Raw genomic sequence first — 21,571 nt, 5'->3', positions numbered from 1 at the left:
TCGCATCCAATGACCGACTCCAAAATACAAAACCGGTTCGAACCGGTTTCGTTCTTATATTTCAGTGTATAAAGTATTAAAACATTCTGCTTGTTATACATTCGCCATTATACCGCTCAAACCTATAGCCGGTCTCTATTTCCTCTTGGAGGGAAAATAATTTGCAGTTTCATTTTTTTGTGAAATTTTCTGTTCCTTTCCTGTCCTCAACATGCCCAAAAGAAAGGTAAGATTCTTTTATTTTTTAACAAAAAATTACTTTTCTCAGTTTATAGCTTGTTCTTCGTCTCAAAGCTTCACGTTGTTCTTTAGATCGAGGTTAACGTTTGATTTGATTTCTACATCAGAAGAACGTCATCACCGTTAACCCACACAGACATGGCGCTCTAAGCAATGGAGGAGACCTATTTTTGTCATTTTTATGCATCCTCTCGTGCGCTGCCTATTAAAGGATTTATTTATACAACATTTGACAAATGCATTGTTCACACTAAAGTCGGGACTGACGAATATAACTCTTAAATGTGCATATTGTCCATGCAAAAGCACCAGAATCTTGGATTGCGCCTTGCAAAAAAAAAGGCGCAATCCAAGGGGGGGATGTGTTTTCTGCCAGCGTCAGATTGTGCTTTTAGGGCTTGGTAATATTAACGTTACACGTCGTGCACGAAAATACAATGCTTGTGTATTTTAGACCGATTATTTAGTCTTTATGATACGCGTAAAATAATAGCGATTGCGATAAGTATTCGACGTTATTAAGCCGAGTGTCTGTGGCCGGGCGGGGAGGGTTTTTTGGGTGTGTACATTAGTCACCTAGGAGTCAAATAAGTTCAGCTTCCAAAGTTGACGAGGACGGTGGGGGGAGGGGAGTGGGGGACGGGTGTGTGGGGGAAATGCAAAATGTTACTGGTGGTTGAATGGCGGGCTGGCGGCCTACTAACCACATTTATAAAATAAAAAAAAACATTTTCTTTATTTTTTAATAAAGAACGTTGGCATTTTACGTCCATAAAATAGGGTTTTGCCTACTGTTTGCAGTTTGCCAAACGGCACTATCTCTATTTATTTAAACCTAGGAACAACAGCATGTGGGGGAAACGTTTAAAAGCACTGTTTCCCAAAAACTGGGTCGGGGCCCATTTGTGGGTCGTGGACACATTTTTTGAGTCCCTTTTTTTATTCCTTTATTTAGTTTTTTTTATTATTATTTTTAAAACATTCCCCAAAAAGAAAACATTTTTCATGAGTTAAAAAAATAAATAATCAAGTAATTTCATTAATAAATAAGAGAAATTTTAAGAAACCCCATAAACTAGAAAACAAATGTTTTAGAACTAGTGACCTCGAGCTAAAAAGTTAGGGAAACACTGATTTAAAGTGTTTAAATATATACCGGGTAGGCTATTCTTTCCCTCACGAATCCGGGAGGGGGGAAAAATATAGGAACTAATCAAAACGTCATTAAAAGTCTACTCGTCAATTCTTAATTTTCTTTGCAGTTGATTGTAAAAGTTGCTAACGTATGCGGCTTTGTATTCGGGGCCCATATGTTGTGTGGAGATAAAGCTTATAGCAGCATTGTACGGTTAATCTTATCATGTTCTTAACAGCTGTCGGGCGCGCACTCACTGAGTGCAAAACAAAGGAAGTGCCCAAGATAGCAGACCTACAAGCCCACAATGGCGTCGCGGACGCGTGCGTTGTGGGCTTGTAGGTCTGCCGTTTTCCATGCGCGCGACACCGTCGTACGACGGAGGGTAAACGGGGCTTCTTCAGCGCGCCAACAGGGGTGTCATCATCATTACTCGACAGAGGAGATTTCAAATTCGAATATGCGCGGGAGATCCTTTTGTCAGACAGCCCAAAACACTAATGATGTTTTTTTCCTCCTCCCCCTTGATGGGCCTCTGGCGCGTTACAATAAATAGCAAATAATAATTGATCTGTATACCAACTGCCACTATTATTCCCCGTTTTGTGTCATGTTTTGTTATTTTCAGAAAATATCTGGCTCTATTAGCAATAACAATTTCTATCTGAGTTTGACATTCTGTTTTCTTTTGAATTATCTGTTACAGGCAGCAGCAGGAGCTGAGGTGGCGTCCCGGCGGTCCCCACGGTTGGCAGCGGTAAGTTATATTGATGTAATATTAAGCAAATTGTACTTTTCTTTTTGATAATTCTTTTTGATTTTTTGATAACTTTATTATATTTTCATTTTTTATTATTTTCATGACATAAGTTAGTTGTCAGTACAGTCAAATGTATTTGACATTACTGTTTAGTAAATGTTATGTTTTAAAAGCCAACGCCCAGGTTTATACTGTAGTTTAATATATACAATACTGTAGATTAGAATGCATAGTTTAGATGCATGTTGTTGCATGTAATCTTCATGGACTAAAATCATCTTCTTTCTTGTGCTTCCCCTGCAGAATCCAAAGCCAGTCGCTGCCGCAAAGCCGAAAAAAGCTGCAGCTCCAAAAGTATGGAACAGACAGATGTCAATCATTGCTTCTACACCTGCATGCTTCAGCATTGGGTCACACATGTGAAACTGATTCGTGACCTTTAGTGTTTCTCAGCTATCGTGTCTGACCTAGTTTCAGCTCACGAGAAAGGGCCCTTGAAAAATAATTTAGACAGCTTGGTAGCATTTAAGTGAGCTTTGAAGCATATGATGCAAAAGCAAAGATTTAAGCAATAAGCATACTAACTGTTGATTATTATCTTACCATCTTCCAGAAAGCAGCCAAAGGAAAGAAGGCCGCTCCAGCTGAGAATGGCGATGCCAAGGCTGAGGTGAGAGTTGCACGCACACCCACAAACAATATATATAATAATATATAATATGCATAATGTTACATTGTACAGGAAAACACTGATGATGAAATAATGGTCACATTAGAAGGGGCCCGTCTGTCATTGTTTAGTATAAGATAAAAAAATATATAAAATATAAATCTAACTCCGCAGTGCTCTTCTTTTTCTTGTTCCAAGGCACCAAAGGCTGATGCCGCTGCAGATGCTAAATGAATAACAGTTCGAGTTTTGCTTATTCTGTGTACTTGGTGATTGTACAGTTTTAAAATAAGTATTTTTTACCAAGTTTTATATTATAGATGTCATTTATAGTTTGTTTTGGGCTTGCACTTGTTGTATTGAAGCTGTTCCAAGAGAGTGTGGGGGGTGGGATTTCACATTTCATATCCATTTTTATGCCATGTTGAAACGATTACCGTCCATATCTTGTAAAAGTAACATTTTTATCTTTGTCTAATTCTGATTTTTTTTATTTTTAACTGCTGAATAATACAGATATTTTCCTACGTTTTGGATTTTAAATATAATTTTAAAACCCAAATAATATCATGAGGCAGCTAAAGTGTGTTACTTAAACGTTTAGGGAGAATAGGAGTGTTGCCACTATCTCCTTGTATTTTATTGTAAGGGTAATAACTAATGCAATGCTTACCAAATGTTTTGAAACACTGTACGTCAACATGAGACCCAGTCATTGGAAATACCATAGAAAAAATATCTGTAAGGATAACTTGTATTAGGTCAACAGTTAAATACAACCAGACAACGAGTTATGTTGTGAACTCTGTCATCTGAAAATATTCTTTTGCTTCTTAAATTATGTTCTGTAACAGTGGAAGGAAGGAAACTTTTCTGATTCCTATGGGTTTCAATGTTCTAAATGTTATTGAATAAAACAATCCAAAATGTCTATTTGTTCCTCTGCATGTTTTTTTTATTCAATTAAATTCCTTCACTGACATTACCATTGTTGTAACTGCAAAAAATAAATAAAAACATGTGCAACTCCCATTGATAAGATTATTTTTAGTTAAATGTGTTAAAATAATGTGGGGGTTGCATGTTAAAGATGGGATTATATTGTATCAAAGTGTCAATACAAGTTTCCAACTCAGTTTTACACCACCATTCCCCAGTTGTAATCATAATTTATGTACAATGCCATTTAGATATAGATGTTTTAGGGCTAACAAAATAAATACAATTTCATTTTTTCAATTCAAAGGAGCATTATTGGCATGAGAAAACAGGTTTACATTACCAAAGCAAGTGTCAAAATATACATAAAAACAGTTGAAAATGGGGAACATAATACAGTTGGAGATGCATGGATTTTTCTGCAACACAATTTTTTATTGAGTTCATATTAGAGAAATGTAATGTATACAGTGTTTTATAAACACCACTACTACCAGCTTTTGCTGTATGTTCACCTACACAACATTTTTGAGACATGGGCTTGTGAAACCCATTGAGACAATGCACATGAATTCTTACAAAAATGTACTGATGAAACCCTCTGAAAAATTCAGCTATAAACTCAAAATGATAACCTGTCTGCAGGCAAAAGGCACATTTTGTCACTGCATCATTTTGTAAACTGAACTGCATTCGTATAAGTTGTAGAATCACCCAAATCTCATCTTTGCTATAGTCTCTTAATGTTGATGGTGTCACTTGCCTGCCTTCGTTGATAGTACTACAGAGTGAAGAGGGACAGTAAACAGGGAGAGTTAGAGGAGTGACATGCAGCAAGGGGCCTCCAGGCCATGGACTCGCTGCCAGGCATCAGAGCCCACATGGTATGTGGCCCAAACACACAGCCCCCCCAACACTGGCATCAGAGGTTTCTCAGTTGGCATAGCCCTTTTCTGAACTCTGAGCTCTTTCTGAACTCTTCCACCATCACGGCCCAAATAGCAATATATACTGTAAGTCTATTCAAAAATCTTGCAGATCTACCTGTGTCAAATACATTATGTGTACATGTACATACAGTATGTGTATATGACTCACTGAAAACATTGAACATAGGTATTTATATTAAAACAATATATCTATTTCTCATCCAACTTCTGCTAAATAGGGTAAGTTGGATGACAATGACATGGACACACATAATACATACTGTAGTGTACGTGTATATATACAATATACCCGTATGCATGTAGGAAAAGGAGTTAATAAATAAACAGTCAGTGGTTTAAAGCACAGAAGTTTATTCCAAAAATATATATTAAACATTTACATAAGGAAAAGGCCACAATAAAGAAAACAAGACTGGGTCTAATTAGCCTTGGAAACCCAGGCTAATAACACTGTGATTCCTATGTGGATCTTGGGCCTTGTGCAGCCAGTCTGTATGGTCAGTCATCTATGAAGCATCTACATCTATGAAATGATCGGTCCAGCCATTTGAGAGATTAGTCCAGACCCACTTGTAGAATGCTCACCTCCTACAGAGCCCATGGCATAACAAAACTATAAATAATCATGGTCAGCACGCGGAAGTTGGACTGCCAAGCTGTCTCGCCGACCATGCCCACTTTGTTCCCCCCTCACCGGGCGAGGTGGAGGAATAGGCACACTGTCCTCATCCAGAATGGGCTCAAGGGTGTCTCCTGCAGTCAGGCAGATGTTATGGAGGACGGCACATGCGGTGACGAGCGTGGGGACAAATTTGTGGGGCACATCCAGAGCCTTGAGGAGTAGGCACTTCCAGCGCATCTTCATCATACCAAAGACTCGCCCAATGATTGAGTGAGCCTTGGCATGGTGGTGGTTGAAGTGACTCTGCCTCCCCTGCAGTGGCTCCACATATGGAGTGAGGATGGCAACAGGACGGTCGATGCAGGGGTAGCCACCATCCCCTACGATGAAGTAGCCTGGAGGAGGGTACAGAGTCTCTTTATACATCCTGCTATTCTTCAGGACTCTGGTGTGGTGGACAGAGCCAGGACACCCCACAAAGGTGTTAAGGAGCCTGCCCTCACCATCACATACTGCTTGTAGCTGTATGGATAGGAAGAGCTTCCTGTTGACGTAGACCTGGCTGCCTGGTACGAGAGGGGTCTTGATGTGAACATGACATGCATCTATGGCACCCACACACTTTGAGAAGGCCGAGCTGTTGGCCAACTGCTCAAAACTTTGACCAATGCGGTCAAGCTCCTGAGCAGCGGGAAGGCGGATCACCTCGTGGCGTAGGGCTGCAATCATCTCTGTTCCCCTGTGGACCAGCCTGCACAAAGTGGATTTGGGTATGTGAAAAGCGTGGGACACGGCACGGTAGGACAATCCATGTGCCAGCCAGTACACCGTAACCAACACCATTATGAGCTTTCCCCAGCCTTGTGTCGCCTTCTGTCCAGGCAGCAGCCTAATAAGGGCTTGGATGGAGGTTCTTCTCATACGGTAGTCTGAAAGGAAGTCCTGTTCCCCGTTAAAAAATTGTTGCAGCACTGGCAGGGCTCTGTTGACCCTAGCATATTTCCGGGGCCCTGGAAGATTCTTGCCCTATGAAGGAAAATTACAAAGTGATTATTGACACACACACACACACACACACACACACACACACACACACACACACACACACACACATATATATATATATATATATATATACACACACACACACACATTAGATATCAATGATGGCATGTTAATGTATTAATGACATTACTTATTTATTTATCCAGATTTTGAATCTGAACTTATAACTGCTAGGTTTAAGGCTCCATGTTAGTCCTAGAATGGATGATATTCCATTCTCTGACTGCATGCATTCCATAGCCATAGAAAACAATGCAATTTCGTGGAGGGTAATTATTAGGTTATACACGCAATACATGCAATAATATCAGACTTTCTAGATGATGATGGCACTGCCATGTCAAACAGTGGAAGTGACAAACACAAGCTTTGCTTTGGGTACCATCCATGATTCATGAATGTTTCTGCCGACTTTTACTTTTATTTTCACATGTCAGTGTCATGCAAGATCCAAGATTGGCACAACTTTTTACCACAACTTAGTTCAAAGTAGATAGTGAGCTACTACCTCTTGTAGTTTTAAGAGCAGGATGGCTCGACGCAGCCGAGCTCTCCTGCGCGCTGAACGCCGCTGTTCCTGCAGTATCTCCTGCCATATGGCCACGACACAAGCTACAGCCGCTGCCTTCACCGCGTCTCGAGAGAAAGGGAGAGAGTACAGATGATCAGGGTTTGGAAAACGCACCATAACTTTGAATTCGAGAGATACAGCTGTTTGTGTACAAACAGTAACTACGTCATAAGCAATTGACAACGTCCCTTCAAAATGACGTTTCACTTGGGTCGTTAGGTAGGAGGAGCTAAATACAGTGTGGTTTTCAACCTTTGAGCCAGGGACAGGGACCACTATTTGATGAGATTTAAGGGTCATTCCCACCGGTCAAGATAAAGAAAAAAATCTTTCTCAATTGAAGTGGATGGTAGTGTCCACACTGGATGATCCATCCACCCCCATCCATATATTTTTCATCTTTTATCTTTATCTAGGAAATAAAGGATGAATTGACAGTGACTGTGAGTGTTGTAGTACGGCTATTTTCCCAAATTCCCAGTGTGGTAAAGATAAAGGGATGGCTGCTTTGGTGACATCAACTGAAGTAATGAACAAGAATACATTGGAATACACTGGATAAACCGTGTCAAAAGCAGTCAGATTGTAGCATGGAGACGTTAGGGCAGAAGTTGTCATGTGTTTTTCTATCCAGTAGAGGGCTCTCTTCATTCATTTCAAAACAAAATTGAAAACTAGGTCAAAGTTACAAGAAGGTTTGTTTTGGACCATGGGAAATAATTTGCCACGGTGGATGTACACATGTCATATGTCGCCCTTATTTGCGTGGTTAATATATAACCATTGTCTAATCTGAATAGCTCTCATATCTAACTGTATGTCTCGTGTCTGACTCTCTGCCCTATAGATCTGAGGAGGCAGCAACAGCTGGAGGCAGCTGGTTCTAAATGTGGGTCAAATTGGACAATGGGATCCTCATTTGAGCATAGAAGACAAAATGAGGCAAGCAGACGCAAAATAAATATGGAATACCTTTTCTGCCATATTCAAACACCACCACTCACAAATAGAGAACAGAGCCTGTGATATAAATATCAGACCATTCTGGTTATTGAAAACCTATAAGTTGAAAACCTATATGTGTTCATTGTCCACACAAAATTCAAGTGTATACAGTAAACATGAGGGTAGCCCAGAGCAGAATTTTGAACAGGACATCAATCAGAGATGTCAAAGGTACAATATTTACAGTATGTTTTCATTGGCCAGCATTGGGTGAATGCTGAGTAGAGATTAACACTTTTGAGCTTGAAGAACTGTTTTCCTTTCTGACTTCCATCAGTTAGGACTAGGATAGGACCCAGCCAGTCCCCAGGCAGAATCTAAGCTGGTTGTTCTAGCAAGGATTGGTTGATTGATTGAGGTATTTAATAGAAGTTTAGGAAAAGGTACAGTTTCATGACAGTACAGTTCACTGATAGAGCCTACAAGGTCAACTAAGGAAACTCAGGTAAGGCAAGCTTATCCTTGCCTTGCCTCATCCTTGCTTATCCTTCTCATTAACTCATAACATTGAATGACAGACGGATATGTTATGATATTTTGTAGCACAAACTTTAGCATGCACAACTGAGACCTTGCAATTACTAGCCTATATTACTCTGCCTGTTGTAAGTTGTAACCAAGGGTCGCTGTATAGGCTTAGGCTTCTCAGAACAGAAGCATCCTTGAACAACTTCATTTTCTATTTCACTTCATTTTGTATTAAGGGTGTGTGTTTCTGCCATGTGACCTTTCATTGTGTATGTCCATGGCAACTGGCAACATTCTAGTTTGACGAAATGTCCATCACAAGCTGGCATAGTGATAAATAAAGGGTCATTCCCAGTGGGCAAGATAAAGATAAAAAAATATATCTTTCTCAATTGAAGTGGATGGGAGTGGGTGGTAGCATCCAGTGTGAACACACTACCATCCACTTCAATTGAGAAAGATATTGTGTATCTTTATCTTGCCCGGTGGGAAAGACCCTTTAGGCTTAATAGACCTGTTCAACCCCCCTGTCCATCCACCATCCTGTGGTGGGCTGTCCAGGGGTCAACCAGTTCAATCTGTCCTTGAAACTAAAGTCACAAGGAGGTAAGAGTTCTAACATAAATGTGCTAAGTAGAATATTAAGATGTTAACAATAGTTTAGTAGGCCTACAGGCTAATTTACCCCCTCTCCCAGGGTTCCCAGTGGGGACCCTGGGAACCCCCTGGAATCTCTGGAAAACCCCTGGGGGTCCCCTTTGAGAACCACTGTAGGCTGCATCTCAGTCGTGCTAAATGAAAAAATAGGCAATATTTCCCAGAAGGCCCAATTTAAGCCAAATGTTTTAAACATTGAACCCAGAGCTGAGCAGACGAGTGTATTTTCCATCAGGGCCCAGGGGGCGCATAGTCTGTATACTGCATTTGCATGACATGCACAATGCACATGTGCTTGCCGTGTACTACGAACGTGCACTCTGTTCGCTGCAGCAGCTGCCCCACCCCCATCATGAATGTATAGGCTGGCCCATGCAGCTTCCTCCTATATAGTTTGCGCTGTGTGTGTGCGACTGAACATTGTGTGCTTATCTTCTCCACAGGCTTCAGCGTGACCCAAACTGCTCCAAACTATCTCAATTGCAGGTAAGCACAATTTACACACACGTTACATTTATAATTCTGTCCAAAAGTCTTCAATTTAGGGAAGAGATGTTCAGTCTTTTCAATTTAGGGAAGAGATGTTCAGTCTTTCAGAAACTGGTTTGCAGCGCGTTGGTGAATTTGGTTACAAGACACACAGACAATGGGCGTTCTGGTATTCTGCTTTTTTGCTTTTAATAGGCGCAGCAAACTTACACAAAATGCTGTAAAGTTTACGGAGTAATCTTTCGTTTTTAATTTGCAGTAAAAAACAATAATGAAAAATGACTCCGTCCGTCACTTTCATCTACTCCTGTAACAGGCTACAGCTGGTTGTGGAACTAAAACTTTTAAAGAGGGTCATTTTTATTTTCAGAAGTCAAAACATGATTTGCAGTTGCTATTTGTAGGTTCATCGCTTTGCTTATTGGGAAACCTAAGACTTTATTGTTTTGCAAACGCAATTTAACTCAATGTAGGCTAATTCTAGTAGGCTAGTTCAATTATATGATTTGTCAAATCATAAATTGTAGGCTGTTGGTTGCCGTGAGGTTTTCTATGTGTACTGGATTATATAGGGCAAAAGTGAGTTATTTTTTTTATTTTGTGTTAGGCCTATTATGTGCGCTTATAAACAGTTCAGGGGAGCGTTCTTTAGGTTAGATTATACTTTATTGACAAGAATGGCAGCAGCAACATAGCATATAAACATCAGCAAGATATGAAGGCAGCAGCACGATACATAAAGGCAGCAGCATACACTAGGCATACTAACGGCAGCAGGAGAGCGACAAATGCATGACATGTATACTGTGATACTATACTAAGGCCGCAGCATACCAACAGCCTAGGAATAAGAACAGGCATCTATGGCAACTTAGGCAGGAGCATAACTTGGCGATGGATTCTGTATTCGGGTCATTTCCTGCAGGCCCACGATCACACGTGTACCATGTACGGCGAAGTACATGTATGGCTGTGTACGTCGTGGGCTTAACATATCTCTGCAGGCAATGACCCGAGACCCCCCGCGGGGTCTAACACAGAACCTACGGTGGAGCTGGGGTGGTGGCGGGGCAGTAGCTTGCGCAACAATACCTTACCTACAGGCAGGTCTACCTATATATTGTATAGGGGGCGGGACGCGCAGGTCCCGACCACGTGAGCGCACGCAACCTCCAGAACACTCCCCCGAACTCGCTACGTCATTACACTCCTTCGCATCATTTCAGGGGAGCGTTCTTTAGGTTAGATTATACTTTATTGACAAGAATGGCAGCAGCAACATAGCATATAAACATCAGCAAGATATGAAGGCAGCAGCACGATACATAAAGGCAGCAGCATACACTAGGCATACTAACGGCAGCAGGAGAGCGACAAATGCATGACATGTATACTGTGATACTATACTAAGGCCGCAGCATACCAACAGCCTAGGAATAAGAACAGGCATCTATGGCAACTTAGGCAGGAGCATAACTTGGCGATGGATTCTGTATTCGGGTCATTTCCTGCAGGCCCACGATCACACGTGTACCATGTACGGCGAAGTACATGTATGGCTGTGTACGTCGTGGGCTTAACATATCTCTGCAGGCAATGACCCGAGACCCCCCAAAACAACAACCCCCAACACAAGCAAAAGCTAAGAATCCACTGCCAATGCCAACCAACGGTGAAGGTTGCTCTGCTGTAAATAGGCGACTAGTGCTGAGCACAACTACACTAACTGCCTAACCTTAATACTCTAGAGCGATACCAAATGAATATGCAGTAATACTGGAATTAATGAATACTAACAGCATGCAAAGACCAACAAACGGTGAGGAAGGTGGCGCTGCTGTACTTTTAGCGCTTACTGTGAGCAGGAGGCACTGAACTATATAACTACCTAACACAATACTCTGGAAAGGCCAAGCTCAGTTATTAAGTAAAGGCAGCGGGACAGCTCAGAACATCCTACCTAAAGGGACACCCCAGCAACCACCTTGCTTTGCAGAGAAAATGGAGTGCGGCAGAGCAATGCAACTATTCATAAAAACGTATACTAGAATGGACAGCAAATGAAATACGCTGTAGTACTGACATTTATTAATATTAGCAGCTTGCCAAAGGCCAACCAACGGCGAAGAAGGTAGCACTGCTGCAATTTAGCGATTACTGCGGTGGGCAGGAGGCAACTAAAGTGTAGATACGCCGACCAACACTAGAACTCGAGCGCTATGCTATACTAGAATGGGCAAACGCGATAGAAATACACAGTAGTACTGAAGTGTATTAATATTAGCAACCGCCAACCAACAATGAAGGTAGGTGTCATTTTAGCGATGCTATACTGAGCAGGAGCAACTGCGTATAACACTGGTTTATACTGTTAAACTTACCCATCTAACCTAAAAGACACCTTGGCTTGCATATTAAAATGCATGTGAAGCGCAGCAGAGAGGCAGCCATTAACCTAAAAAGACACCCCAGCAAACACCTTGCTTTGCATATTAGACATGTGAAGCGCAGCGGCAAATAAACACACAAACATATCGGGTACACGCCGAAGCAGGACGGCATAATGTAACCTTATGAAACCTGAGCTAGTAGCACAGCCGCTCAGTCCCGAGTTGCATGGCTTGATGCTCATTGGTAGCTGGGCGTGCCGGATTTCAGATTGCCGAGTCTGACGTAACGGACATAGCTGCCGATGCCCGGCGGCTAGAGGATTTCCTGGTTGATGACAGCACCCGGAGCGCTGCTGTTGTCACTGCCCCGGTCCAGCGAGAGAGCTATGCGGGTGGACGGGTAGCCGGGTGGGGGGCGGCGTGCAGGTGGGCAGCTGGTTGGGCAGGCCACAGCTCTCTCGGTTTTATGCCGTACCAGGCTCGTGTCATGGGTGCCGGGGGCAGACATCAGGCGGATGTTTCAGCATGGAAATAAAGGACGGAAAAGTGAATTAGTTCTGCTCCAGAGTTTGCTGATGCGTAATATAAGAAACTCAACAAAACCCCATCTTGACTTTTAAGTCAAGCAATGCAAGAGCGGCCAAGCCAATATACCAACCAAGCTAATGTGCTGCTATTTACTAAGGCTACCTATTGTTTCCAAGCTTAAAGCGACTGAAACCCCAACAGCACCGAACAAGCAAATGCGCTGCTATTTACCTGCTAGAGTCTGGCTCCGCAGTGCTTCTAGGATAGCTGTTGCTGGTGAGAGGAATGGAGTTCCCGCCACTGGTGCTGGAACTGCAGTTCCCAGGTTCCTTTGCGGCATAATGGCGGCGTCGGCGTGTTGCGCCTCCGGAAGACGAGCCTGCGCCCCATGAGCTTCTAGCACGACACGGCGGGCTGGCGGGTGGGTGGGCTCGCGGGCAGGCGGGTGGGCTCACGGGCAGCGGGCTGGCGGGTGGGCTCGCGGGCAGCAGGCAGGCGGCGGGCTAGCGGGCAGCAGGCGGGTGGCGGGTGGGCTGGCAGGCGTGACGACCGCCTTGCTTGGGTTGGCCGATGCTGTAGAAGCAAAGCCCTCTGCAGTGCTAATCGACTCCTGACTGGCCTCATGGTATTCTACAGCCGTGGACGAAGCTATAAAGATAACATGTTAATAGACAACGCAGCCACTGCAGCACGACGCTGCAATGGCAAACATGCTGTAGCGACAGCCATGCATCAGCTCCAGCCCGTATCTGAAAACCTGTTAGCAGGCATGTGGCAGCCGAAGCAAGAAGCTATGAAGAAAAACGCACTGTTAGCGGAACCTGTAGGAGATTAGCCAGAAGCTGCAATGATCAAAATGCTGCTGTAGTAGCGGGCCTGCCACAGCTCCGGCATGGATCTGCAGTGATAAAGATTATGTTAGCTGCTGCAGTAGCAGCTATGCAGCCACTCCAGCACGAGCTGAAAATATAGAAATGTTAGCAGCAGACATGTAGAAGCCGCAGCAAGAAGCTATAAAGTAAAACATGATTAGTGGAACATGTAGCCGCTTTAGCATAAAGCTGCCATGATAACCTGATGCCGAAGCCGTGGGCCTGCAGCCGCTCCGGCCTTGAGCTGAAATAATAAACAGGATGTTAGCAACCAACATGTATTAGCTTTAGCATGAGCTGTAAGAAAACATAAAGTGTGCTATGTGACCCAATACTATAACCTTAGTTTGAAACGACATTTAAATTAAATCACTTTTACTTCTGATACACTGGTAGCAGCTTTAACATGAAGCAGTAACGATTGCAGCGGACCAGAAGTGCTTTAGCCAGGAGCTGTAATGATACAAATAATGTTAGTATCAGACACGTGGCACTGAGCATGAACTGCACAGATAACATGATGTCAGCATCCTACAAGCAGAAGCGTCAGTTGTAATTATTAGCAGCCATAACAGCAGCATTAGCAGCTTGAGTAGAGCTAGCCTCCGCCGAAACCACGGAGACATGACGGTATCCGACTGCGGCAGCAGCAACAATTGGCGTATTTATTTAGCATTTAATATAGCAGCACAACTGACAACTTAGAACTTATCAACTTTAACTAATAGCCTGCGATGCGAAGAAAAAAGCTGATGAGCTGCAGCTGATGGATGCTGAAAACTGAAGAGAATGGTTAGCTTTAGAGTAGACTACGTTTCCCTGCATGCACTAGCGACTCAACTGGTGACGTCAGGTCAGACAGGCACGACTTGCGTTAGCGGAAGCAAAACATTGATCGCACGTAAACTGTGGCACCTATGAGCTAGCTGGTTCCTCCTCCCAGGAGCCCGCGCAGACAGACATCCTTTATAGCTTCTCAAACGAGCGGCCATAGAGTTATAATAGCGAGCGGCGATTAATGTTTTAATCATTCATCCCGCGAGGGCCAGTGCAAAACATACACATAACCCAAGGAGAGGCAGAAGCAATATAGGCCCCAGATACTAACTAGATTAAGCACGCTGCGACGAAGCCTGAATCGAATGCTTTCCTCCTGGCCCGACGTGTAGTTCATACGACTATTACTTCTAGCACAACGCCGAGGCTTGGCATGATAGAGAACTACATTTCCCACACGCAGCGCTTAGTATGTGCTACCGTAAACCTCCTCCGTGAAGACGTAAAGCTCTGCTAGGTAGATTCATAGAGTTATAATATGCCGCTTACTGACACGCGCAACCTACATATTAATTTATTCCTCCTGACATGAGACATTACTGTTAATAGAGGCAACGTTTTCACACGGGGCCATACTTGTGCCTAGAACATGGCTAGCAAGCTGTTTTACCAGCTAACAGCTATCCTTACAGAAGTTAGAAGCTAGCCGGCTAACAACAAGCAAAGCTAGCCCTTGGCTGACTGAAGAAAGGAACGCTGCTCAACAGTAGCAGATACGGCTAGCTCCGTCGACGACACACCACTGTTCCCGATAAGCACAACCAACTGAGTTTACCTTTATAGCGAACGGTCGCAAGCAAGCCAAGCACAATTAAGTTATTTTAGCATTAGCCAGTAGCCACAACTACTTCCATCTTGATCTGTAGTATGCAAAATCGCTGGAATGGGCAACATTACCTTGATGAAACAGTAGTTAGAAGTAGACCTCAGCCGTGTTTACTACAAACAACAACCCAACAGTTATGCCATAAGCCTTGCCTTGATCACAGCAGCTAAAAATGCGCTTTAGCAATAGTGAGCAGCCGAACAAGAAGAGCAATGGCTTACAAAGGCACAATTAAGTTAGCTAAGCAACAACAACAACAACAGCACAAACACACTAAATTAGCCTAGCCACGACAACAACTGCCGCAAGGATCAGCAGCACTGCACTGCAGAAATCAGCTGGGAATTAGCAACATTAGCGGAGACCCACACACTTGTTGAAGCAGTACTAGAACACAGCATTGTCTACCCAAATCCATAATCCCAAAGTTTTTCCCATACAACCTTGCCTTGAATCCCTTGATCCTAGCGTAGACAGCGGCTAAAGACGCGAAAGACATGATCCAAGCAGAAGTCAGCAGCACAAACAACCAGTAGCCCCTCGAGACAGCCATGCGTAGCAGCAGCAGTAGCTTGCGCAACAATACCTTACCTACAGGCAGGTCTACCTATATATTGTATAGGGGGCGGGACGCGCAGGTCCCGACCACGTGAGCGCACGCAACCTCCAGAACACTCCCCCGAACTCGCTACGTCATTACACTCCTTCGCATCATTTATATATACAGTATATAGTTTGACATGTAAAGTAGACTACTCTGCTTGTGTAATATGAACATTGGCTGATTTAGTTATTTGCGCTTCTTTTGCCTGTAACAACATGGGTGAGAATCATCTGTACATTATGTACCCACCGCTGCAGTTCAGATAAAAGCAAAGAACTGACCATTCATTGTCTGCAGGGATAGCTCTGGTTGTGGGGTTTAATTAAGTATAGTGTAGCTTTTTGTTGAAAGAACCGTTGCAGTGAGCGAAATGGCATTGAAATTATGCATGTTGATAGTAACATATGATGTAATTTTGAATTGTTCCTGGCTGCAGTGCAATATATTCAGCCACATTTGATCCATCAAATTATGGCAGCATTTTCTAGGCACTATTCATTTATCAGTGTGGCAGTGTCAACTCAGAAGGAGACATTTTGGCCATGGTCTTTTGAAAAGGTGCTCCATTTCTTGAGGAGGCTGATCTGGTGCTTCAATCCAGCTCAATTAATTAATGATAACAATGTTAATCACTCAAAATGTTCTTATGTGATATTTCTCTTTTGACTGACTTTCTTTTGCACTTTTGAGTGAAAATAAGCTCTATTTTAATGTAGTAGGCCTACTAGCCCTGAATACAGGACTCTCATATACATGAGAGTCCTGGTGCCGCCTCAACATGAGGAGTAGTGGGCAATCGAGCCCTTAACGGTTTGAGCTAGGAACGTCAGATTTCAAAAATAAACTGCTTACCCAAGCCAACTTTGCTAACGATTTGACGCCGCACAACGTTCATTACACGCCGCTCCCCGGTTGTTGAATAAAACGCATTTTTGTCCGAAATTATTTTGCTTAACATAGGACGTCCGCCTCTAGTGGACAGTCGCGTCATCGCATCATCTCCGTTCACTACAATGATCAACCGGAGATGACGCGACTGTCCACTAGAGGCGGACGTCCTATGTTAAGCAAAATAATTTCGGACAAAAATGCTTTTTATTCAACAATCCGGTAGCGGCGTGTAATGAACGTTGTGCGGCGTCAAATTGTTATCAAAGTTGGCTTAGGTAAGCACTTTATTTTTGAAATCTGACGTTCCTAGCTCAAACCGTTAAGGGCTCGATTGCCCACTACTCCTCATGTTGAGGCGGCACCAGGACTCTCATGTATATGAGAGTCCTGTATTCAGGGCTATAGGCCTACATGCACACCTTGTAGTAGCCTTACATTAAGACGCTCCTGCAGTGGCTTCCGCATTCTGGCTTTAGGATGGCTGCAGGGAGCGTCTTACCGACTATACAGACAGGTCGGGGGTATGGTCGGCAAAACTGCAATTGCGACTCTACACATGCACAAAAATGCGAAATATAGCACATCGCAGAAGTTCTGCAAGATGTATGCGACTTGTCCGGAAGCCTTGTTTAATGTATTAGTCCGTATTTTTAAATAAAATTAGTTTTTTACCAAGTGTCAACTTTTCCTCGTTTGCTACAACGTTAGCTGCAACAGCGCCCGTTGGTGGCTGGAAGCATTATTGTGCATTCTTCCGTATACACTTACATCATGTCCTTGTATGAGCGAATGGGGGAATGGATGAACGTCACGTGATAAGTGCAGCCATCTTTAACCAAACCAGAGATGCTAGATTTGGAAAAGACACACACTTGGTAAAAACTCATTTTATTTAAAAATACGGACTAATACATTAAACAAGGCTACCGTACAAGTCGCAAAAACCTTGCAGAACTTGTACGGAAGATATGTCTCGCATGTGTGCATGTGTAGAGCCGCAGTAGCAGTTTTGCAGACCATACTCCCGACCTGTCTGTCAAAGCGTTAAGACGCTCCTGTAGCCAATACGTCATCAATGCAGAAGCTACTACAGGTGCGAATTAATGTAAGGCTAACCTTGTAGTACATGTCTCATGCTGAAAAGGAATTGTACTTTGTCCTCATCTACTCAGACGACACTCTCTGACTCCTGGGCTGTGCATTGACTGCTGCTATGCATACCCCCTAACCTCGCATCACCAGGCTTTCCGCTGGGGGAAAGCCTGGTCTTCGTTTACTAAACGGGCCGTTTGATCCGGTCGGGAGCGGAAGAGCTCCTACGTTTTTCTGTAGTCCAAAACGGACTACACTTTGGCCGGAAACAACGACCGGAAACAGTTTCAACCCAGTTAGCGCATGCGCAAGTAGTTAGCGCATGCGCAAGTACGGGTTAAAACCTGGTTAAAACTGTTTCCGGTAGTTGTTTCCGGCCAAAGTGTAGTCCGTTTTGGACTACAGAAAAACGTAGGAGCCCTTCCGCTCCCGACCGGATCAAAAGCCCGACATTGGAAGCCAGCCCAGGCTACATACCCCCTAATCTCAGACTTTTGGGCTGTACTGTAGGCCTACATGACTGAATTTAGCACAAGGACTGTTTGGAAATACAGGTTTACTAAAGTTATGCATGAAGATGAAGGCAAATGTCCTCGCTAATGTGACTTTTCCTGCAATCATTGTGGGGATCACCCTTATTATTAACCTTTTCTATGTTGCCTCTGCCCATGAAGAATCGATTGCAAGCTCTCGGTCGAAGACATATCTCTTCATCACGTGAACAAATCACAATAGCTGAAATGAAAATACTCTTTAGTCTTGATTTCAAGCAGAGACGCCTGCTTGCATGCCATGTTCAATATGAGGAAACCATGGAAACGGCTGCACGTGTTCACACTGTGGTCATGTGTGAAGAGGAGGGAGGGTCTTAGTCTGCCCAGGCAGGGTAGGGTTGCACAGCTCCACTGTCAATCAAGGTCAATGCCTGGTGACGTAATGTTTACTAGCCTCAGTCTGCTCGCTGTGATGCTAGTATTAGATGAGTGATATATATTTGCCAGACCCATGAAATGGGTAGGCCTACATAAGCAAATGTCGGTCTGTCTGTCCGGGTTTTCTATATAAAGGGTATATATGATGATGACATGATGATGACATGCCTACAAAAGGCATGATGTCATAAATGATGATGACAGACAGGGGGTCTGGCACAACCAGGTTGACCTGGTCTATTTGCCAGACCCATGAAATGGGTAGGCCTACATAAGCAAATGTCTGTCCGGGTTTTCTTTATAAAGGGTATATATGATGATGACATGATGATGACATGCCTACAAAAGGCATGATGTCATAAATGATGATGACAGACAGGGGGTCTGGCACAACCAGGTTGACCTGGTCTATTTTTTTATAGATTTAGTGTTAAGACAATATTCCTACCACAGTTGATGCTGATGCTTCTGTCTCTTACCCTGCCTGCCATTGTTCACCACAACCAAGCCCATTCGAATCTGTCGAGATTACAATGTTTGGATTGATTTGGGTTGAGAGTGACAGTGAGGAGGTGGGATTAACAGAGGAAGAGAGGAAAAATAAAGGGGTTTCATTGGTTGTGAGCACTGGGACATTGTGTACCCGATATGTATTTTATTAGCCTGGAGCAGATTCTGCAGAATTTAATCTGTATTGCCTTTATTCTTTTCTGGCATCTCTGTGTGATTATGTGAAATTTGTGTCAGTCTCTCCAGCCCAAGCCCTGTCTGTCTGTGTTTTCACAGGCATTCTGTTCAGTGTCTGCTGGTCTGAAAGCGAGGCTTAGTGTGTCGTTTTTTGCTGGCTTCAGTTTGGTTCCTGAAAAGGACGGACAAAATGCCTGTGTGTCCTATGTTGTCACTGATCAGGGACACACTTCACCTCAGGGTAGCATTTCAAAATCATGCTCTTGAAATATGAGCTCCACCTTCCTACGGAAAGTAAATGCCAGACAGCTGAGTGATGGCTGACTGCATATGTTTGCTACACGTGTGAGCAATAGCATGGCTTCCTTCAGGGCCATTTTGGTTGAGCTTGTTCCCAATGTTTGGGAATGTAACCACAAAGCCACCTGACATGGTAACACCCTTGATTCCTTAGTATACCTGCATAGTTGATAGGTGATTCACCTAGTTCCATGATCAAGCATGAGAATAGTAATGATTATTCTCAGGTTAGGTTGTGTTATTCTGTTCTCATGTCTCTGTAATCCCAAAGTTTATTTCATTGTTGTTTAATCATAGGCAGTGAAACAAGAGTGAGATTAACAAGTGAACTTAAATTCTGCCAGCAGATGGTGGTAAAACATCTTGTTAAGCACATTTTCAATTGCTTGGAACCATTTGACCTTTTTTATATTAACTTTAATGGCAATCATGTTTTTCTGCCCTATATAATGAACCTGAAATTGCATTAAAATACTTGAAAGGCCTCTCCATTGTTACATAATCAGAGGAAGATCGGTTGATCTTTATTTAGCCTTGTTTTTCCAAGTTGACGGCAATTAGTATTGGTATGCATGTCCTAACCCTACCCCACATTGATTTAATCACCTAATCGGATTGTTAGCTACCTAAGCTTGTTTAAAGGTAATTTAAAAAGCCCTCTATTACAAGGAGATTAAATTGGCATGGGATTGGTGTGCATTTGAGTGAGATTTTGACGATTGTAGATGAAGAGTTGAACGTAATTAACTCCTATTTAGGACTGTCATGTTTAGTAAATGTATGGCTAGTACCTGCTGTGCTGATGCAGTCGAATGCTGTAAACTGTGATGGAAAGGAAATGTACACAAGTCCTTAAAACCTCTAATTTCGGATGTTTAGGGGCGGTCATAACTGAATGCGGTATAGATGCCGACTGGGAAACCGAAGGCCCCTGGTTTGCCTTCCAGTGCTGAAAAAAGTGTCCCCGTCAAAGACACTTAACCCTAACTGCCCCCACAATCAGATAAGAAAGCTCTCACTTTGTCTGCCAGTTTTGTCAACGTTGGATTGTATTCCACAGCAGGGGTCTGCAAGATAAGGGGTGTCGAGGAGACAATGCAGAGAGCAAAAGGGAAGGCCAGAACATTCCTATGGAGGTGCAGGCAGGAGACCTTTTGTTAATTTTGCGCGGGAAATTCAGCTTCACCCAGCTGATGGCTGCTCCGGATGCCGGTTATGATGAGCTCCCAGCTTGAGTGTCCCTGAGCAAGACACTTAACTCTAACTGCCCCCTAATCAGATCGGTCAAAAAGCTATCCCTGTGTCTGCCAGCTTTGTCAACATGGCTTGCATTCCAATTCAATTCAAAGGAGCTTTATTGGCATGAGAAAACATTTGTTTACAATTTACATTGCCAAAGCATTCCACAGCAGGGGGCTGCAAGATTAGGGATGGTGAGGAGACAATGCAAAGGGCAAATCGGGATGCCAGAACATTCATAAGGAGGAGACCTTTGTTTATCTTGAGGGGGAAATTCTGCTTCACCCAGATGATGGCTGCTCAGGTGGTAATGATGAGCACTCGTGTGGACACTTTGACACACAGACATGCATTATGTGCGGGCTGGGAGGTGAATCGGTGGCCTTCTGAGTACCGGAAATTCACATTTCTCTCACAAACCTCATGGTAAAATAAACATTTTTTGAGCAGTGCTACCCACCGGTCTGCCTCCCTCCTATCTGGCTTTGTTGTAAGACAGAGAACTTATTGCATTATTCATTGAAAGAAAATATGGAGAAATGTTTTATTTAATGTCTGAATGTCACAATCCTTACTCCAATAAAAAGACCTATAAACAGATCTGTTTGGAGAATCTGCAACTCTGCTATCAAAGGGGATTATATAACTCAAAACCAAGCTATGAAATCCCAAATCCACCACCAAAACTCTAATTACTATTGTGAGTAAAGCTCATTGTTCTCAGGTTTTTCAAAAGCATGTGTGCACATTTCTATTTTGTTTCTTTAGATTAAAAGGATAGGTCTGAGCTGTTGTATCAGAT

The 21,571-nt window shown here is 43.2% G+C and overlaps 1 protein-coding gene and 1 long non-coding RNA gene across 2 annotated transcripts; one reads left to right on the top strand and one right to left on the bottom strand.

Annotated features, from left to right (window-relative positions):
- The first annotated feature begins 84 nt into the window (after nt 1-84).
- On the top strand, nt 85-3,736 carry LOC308305371. Its single transcript, XR_013963108.1, has 5 exons — nt 85-226; nt 2,082-2,132; nt 2,439-2,489; nt 2,749-2,805; nt 3,004-3,736. It is a non-coding gene; the product is annotated as an uncharacterized lncRNA (long non-coding RNA).
- Nucleotides 3,737-5,041: 1,305 nt separating this feature from the next.
- LOC308305332 (uncharacterized protein) lies at nt 5,042-6,979 on the bottom strand. Its single transcript, XM_080750108.1, has 2 exons — nt 6,890-6,979; nt 5,042-6,342 (listed from the first exon to the last, which is right to left on the bottom strand). Exon 2 carries the CDS (start codon nt 6,235-6,237, stop codon nt 5,308-5,310), a length of 930 nt encoding a protein of 309 aa, XP_080606234.1. The 5' UTR covers nt 6,238-6,342; nt 6,890-6,979; the 3' UTR covers nt 5,042-5,307.
- Nucleotides 6,980-21,571: the final 14,592 nt, after the last annotated feature.

This window comes from Nannobrachium achirus, assembly GCF_963921795.1.
Source record: "Nannobrachium achirus genome assembly, chromosome: 2".
NCBI classification, from domain to species: Eukaryota; Metazoa; Chordata; class Actinopteri; order Myctophiformes; family Myctophidae; genus Nannobrachium; species Nannobrachium achirus.
This window is presented reverse-complemented; position numbering and strand designations above follow the sequence as displayed.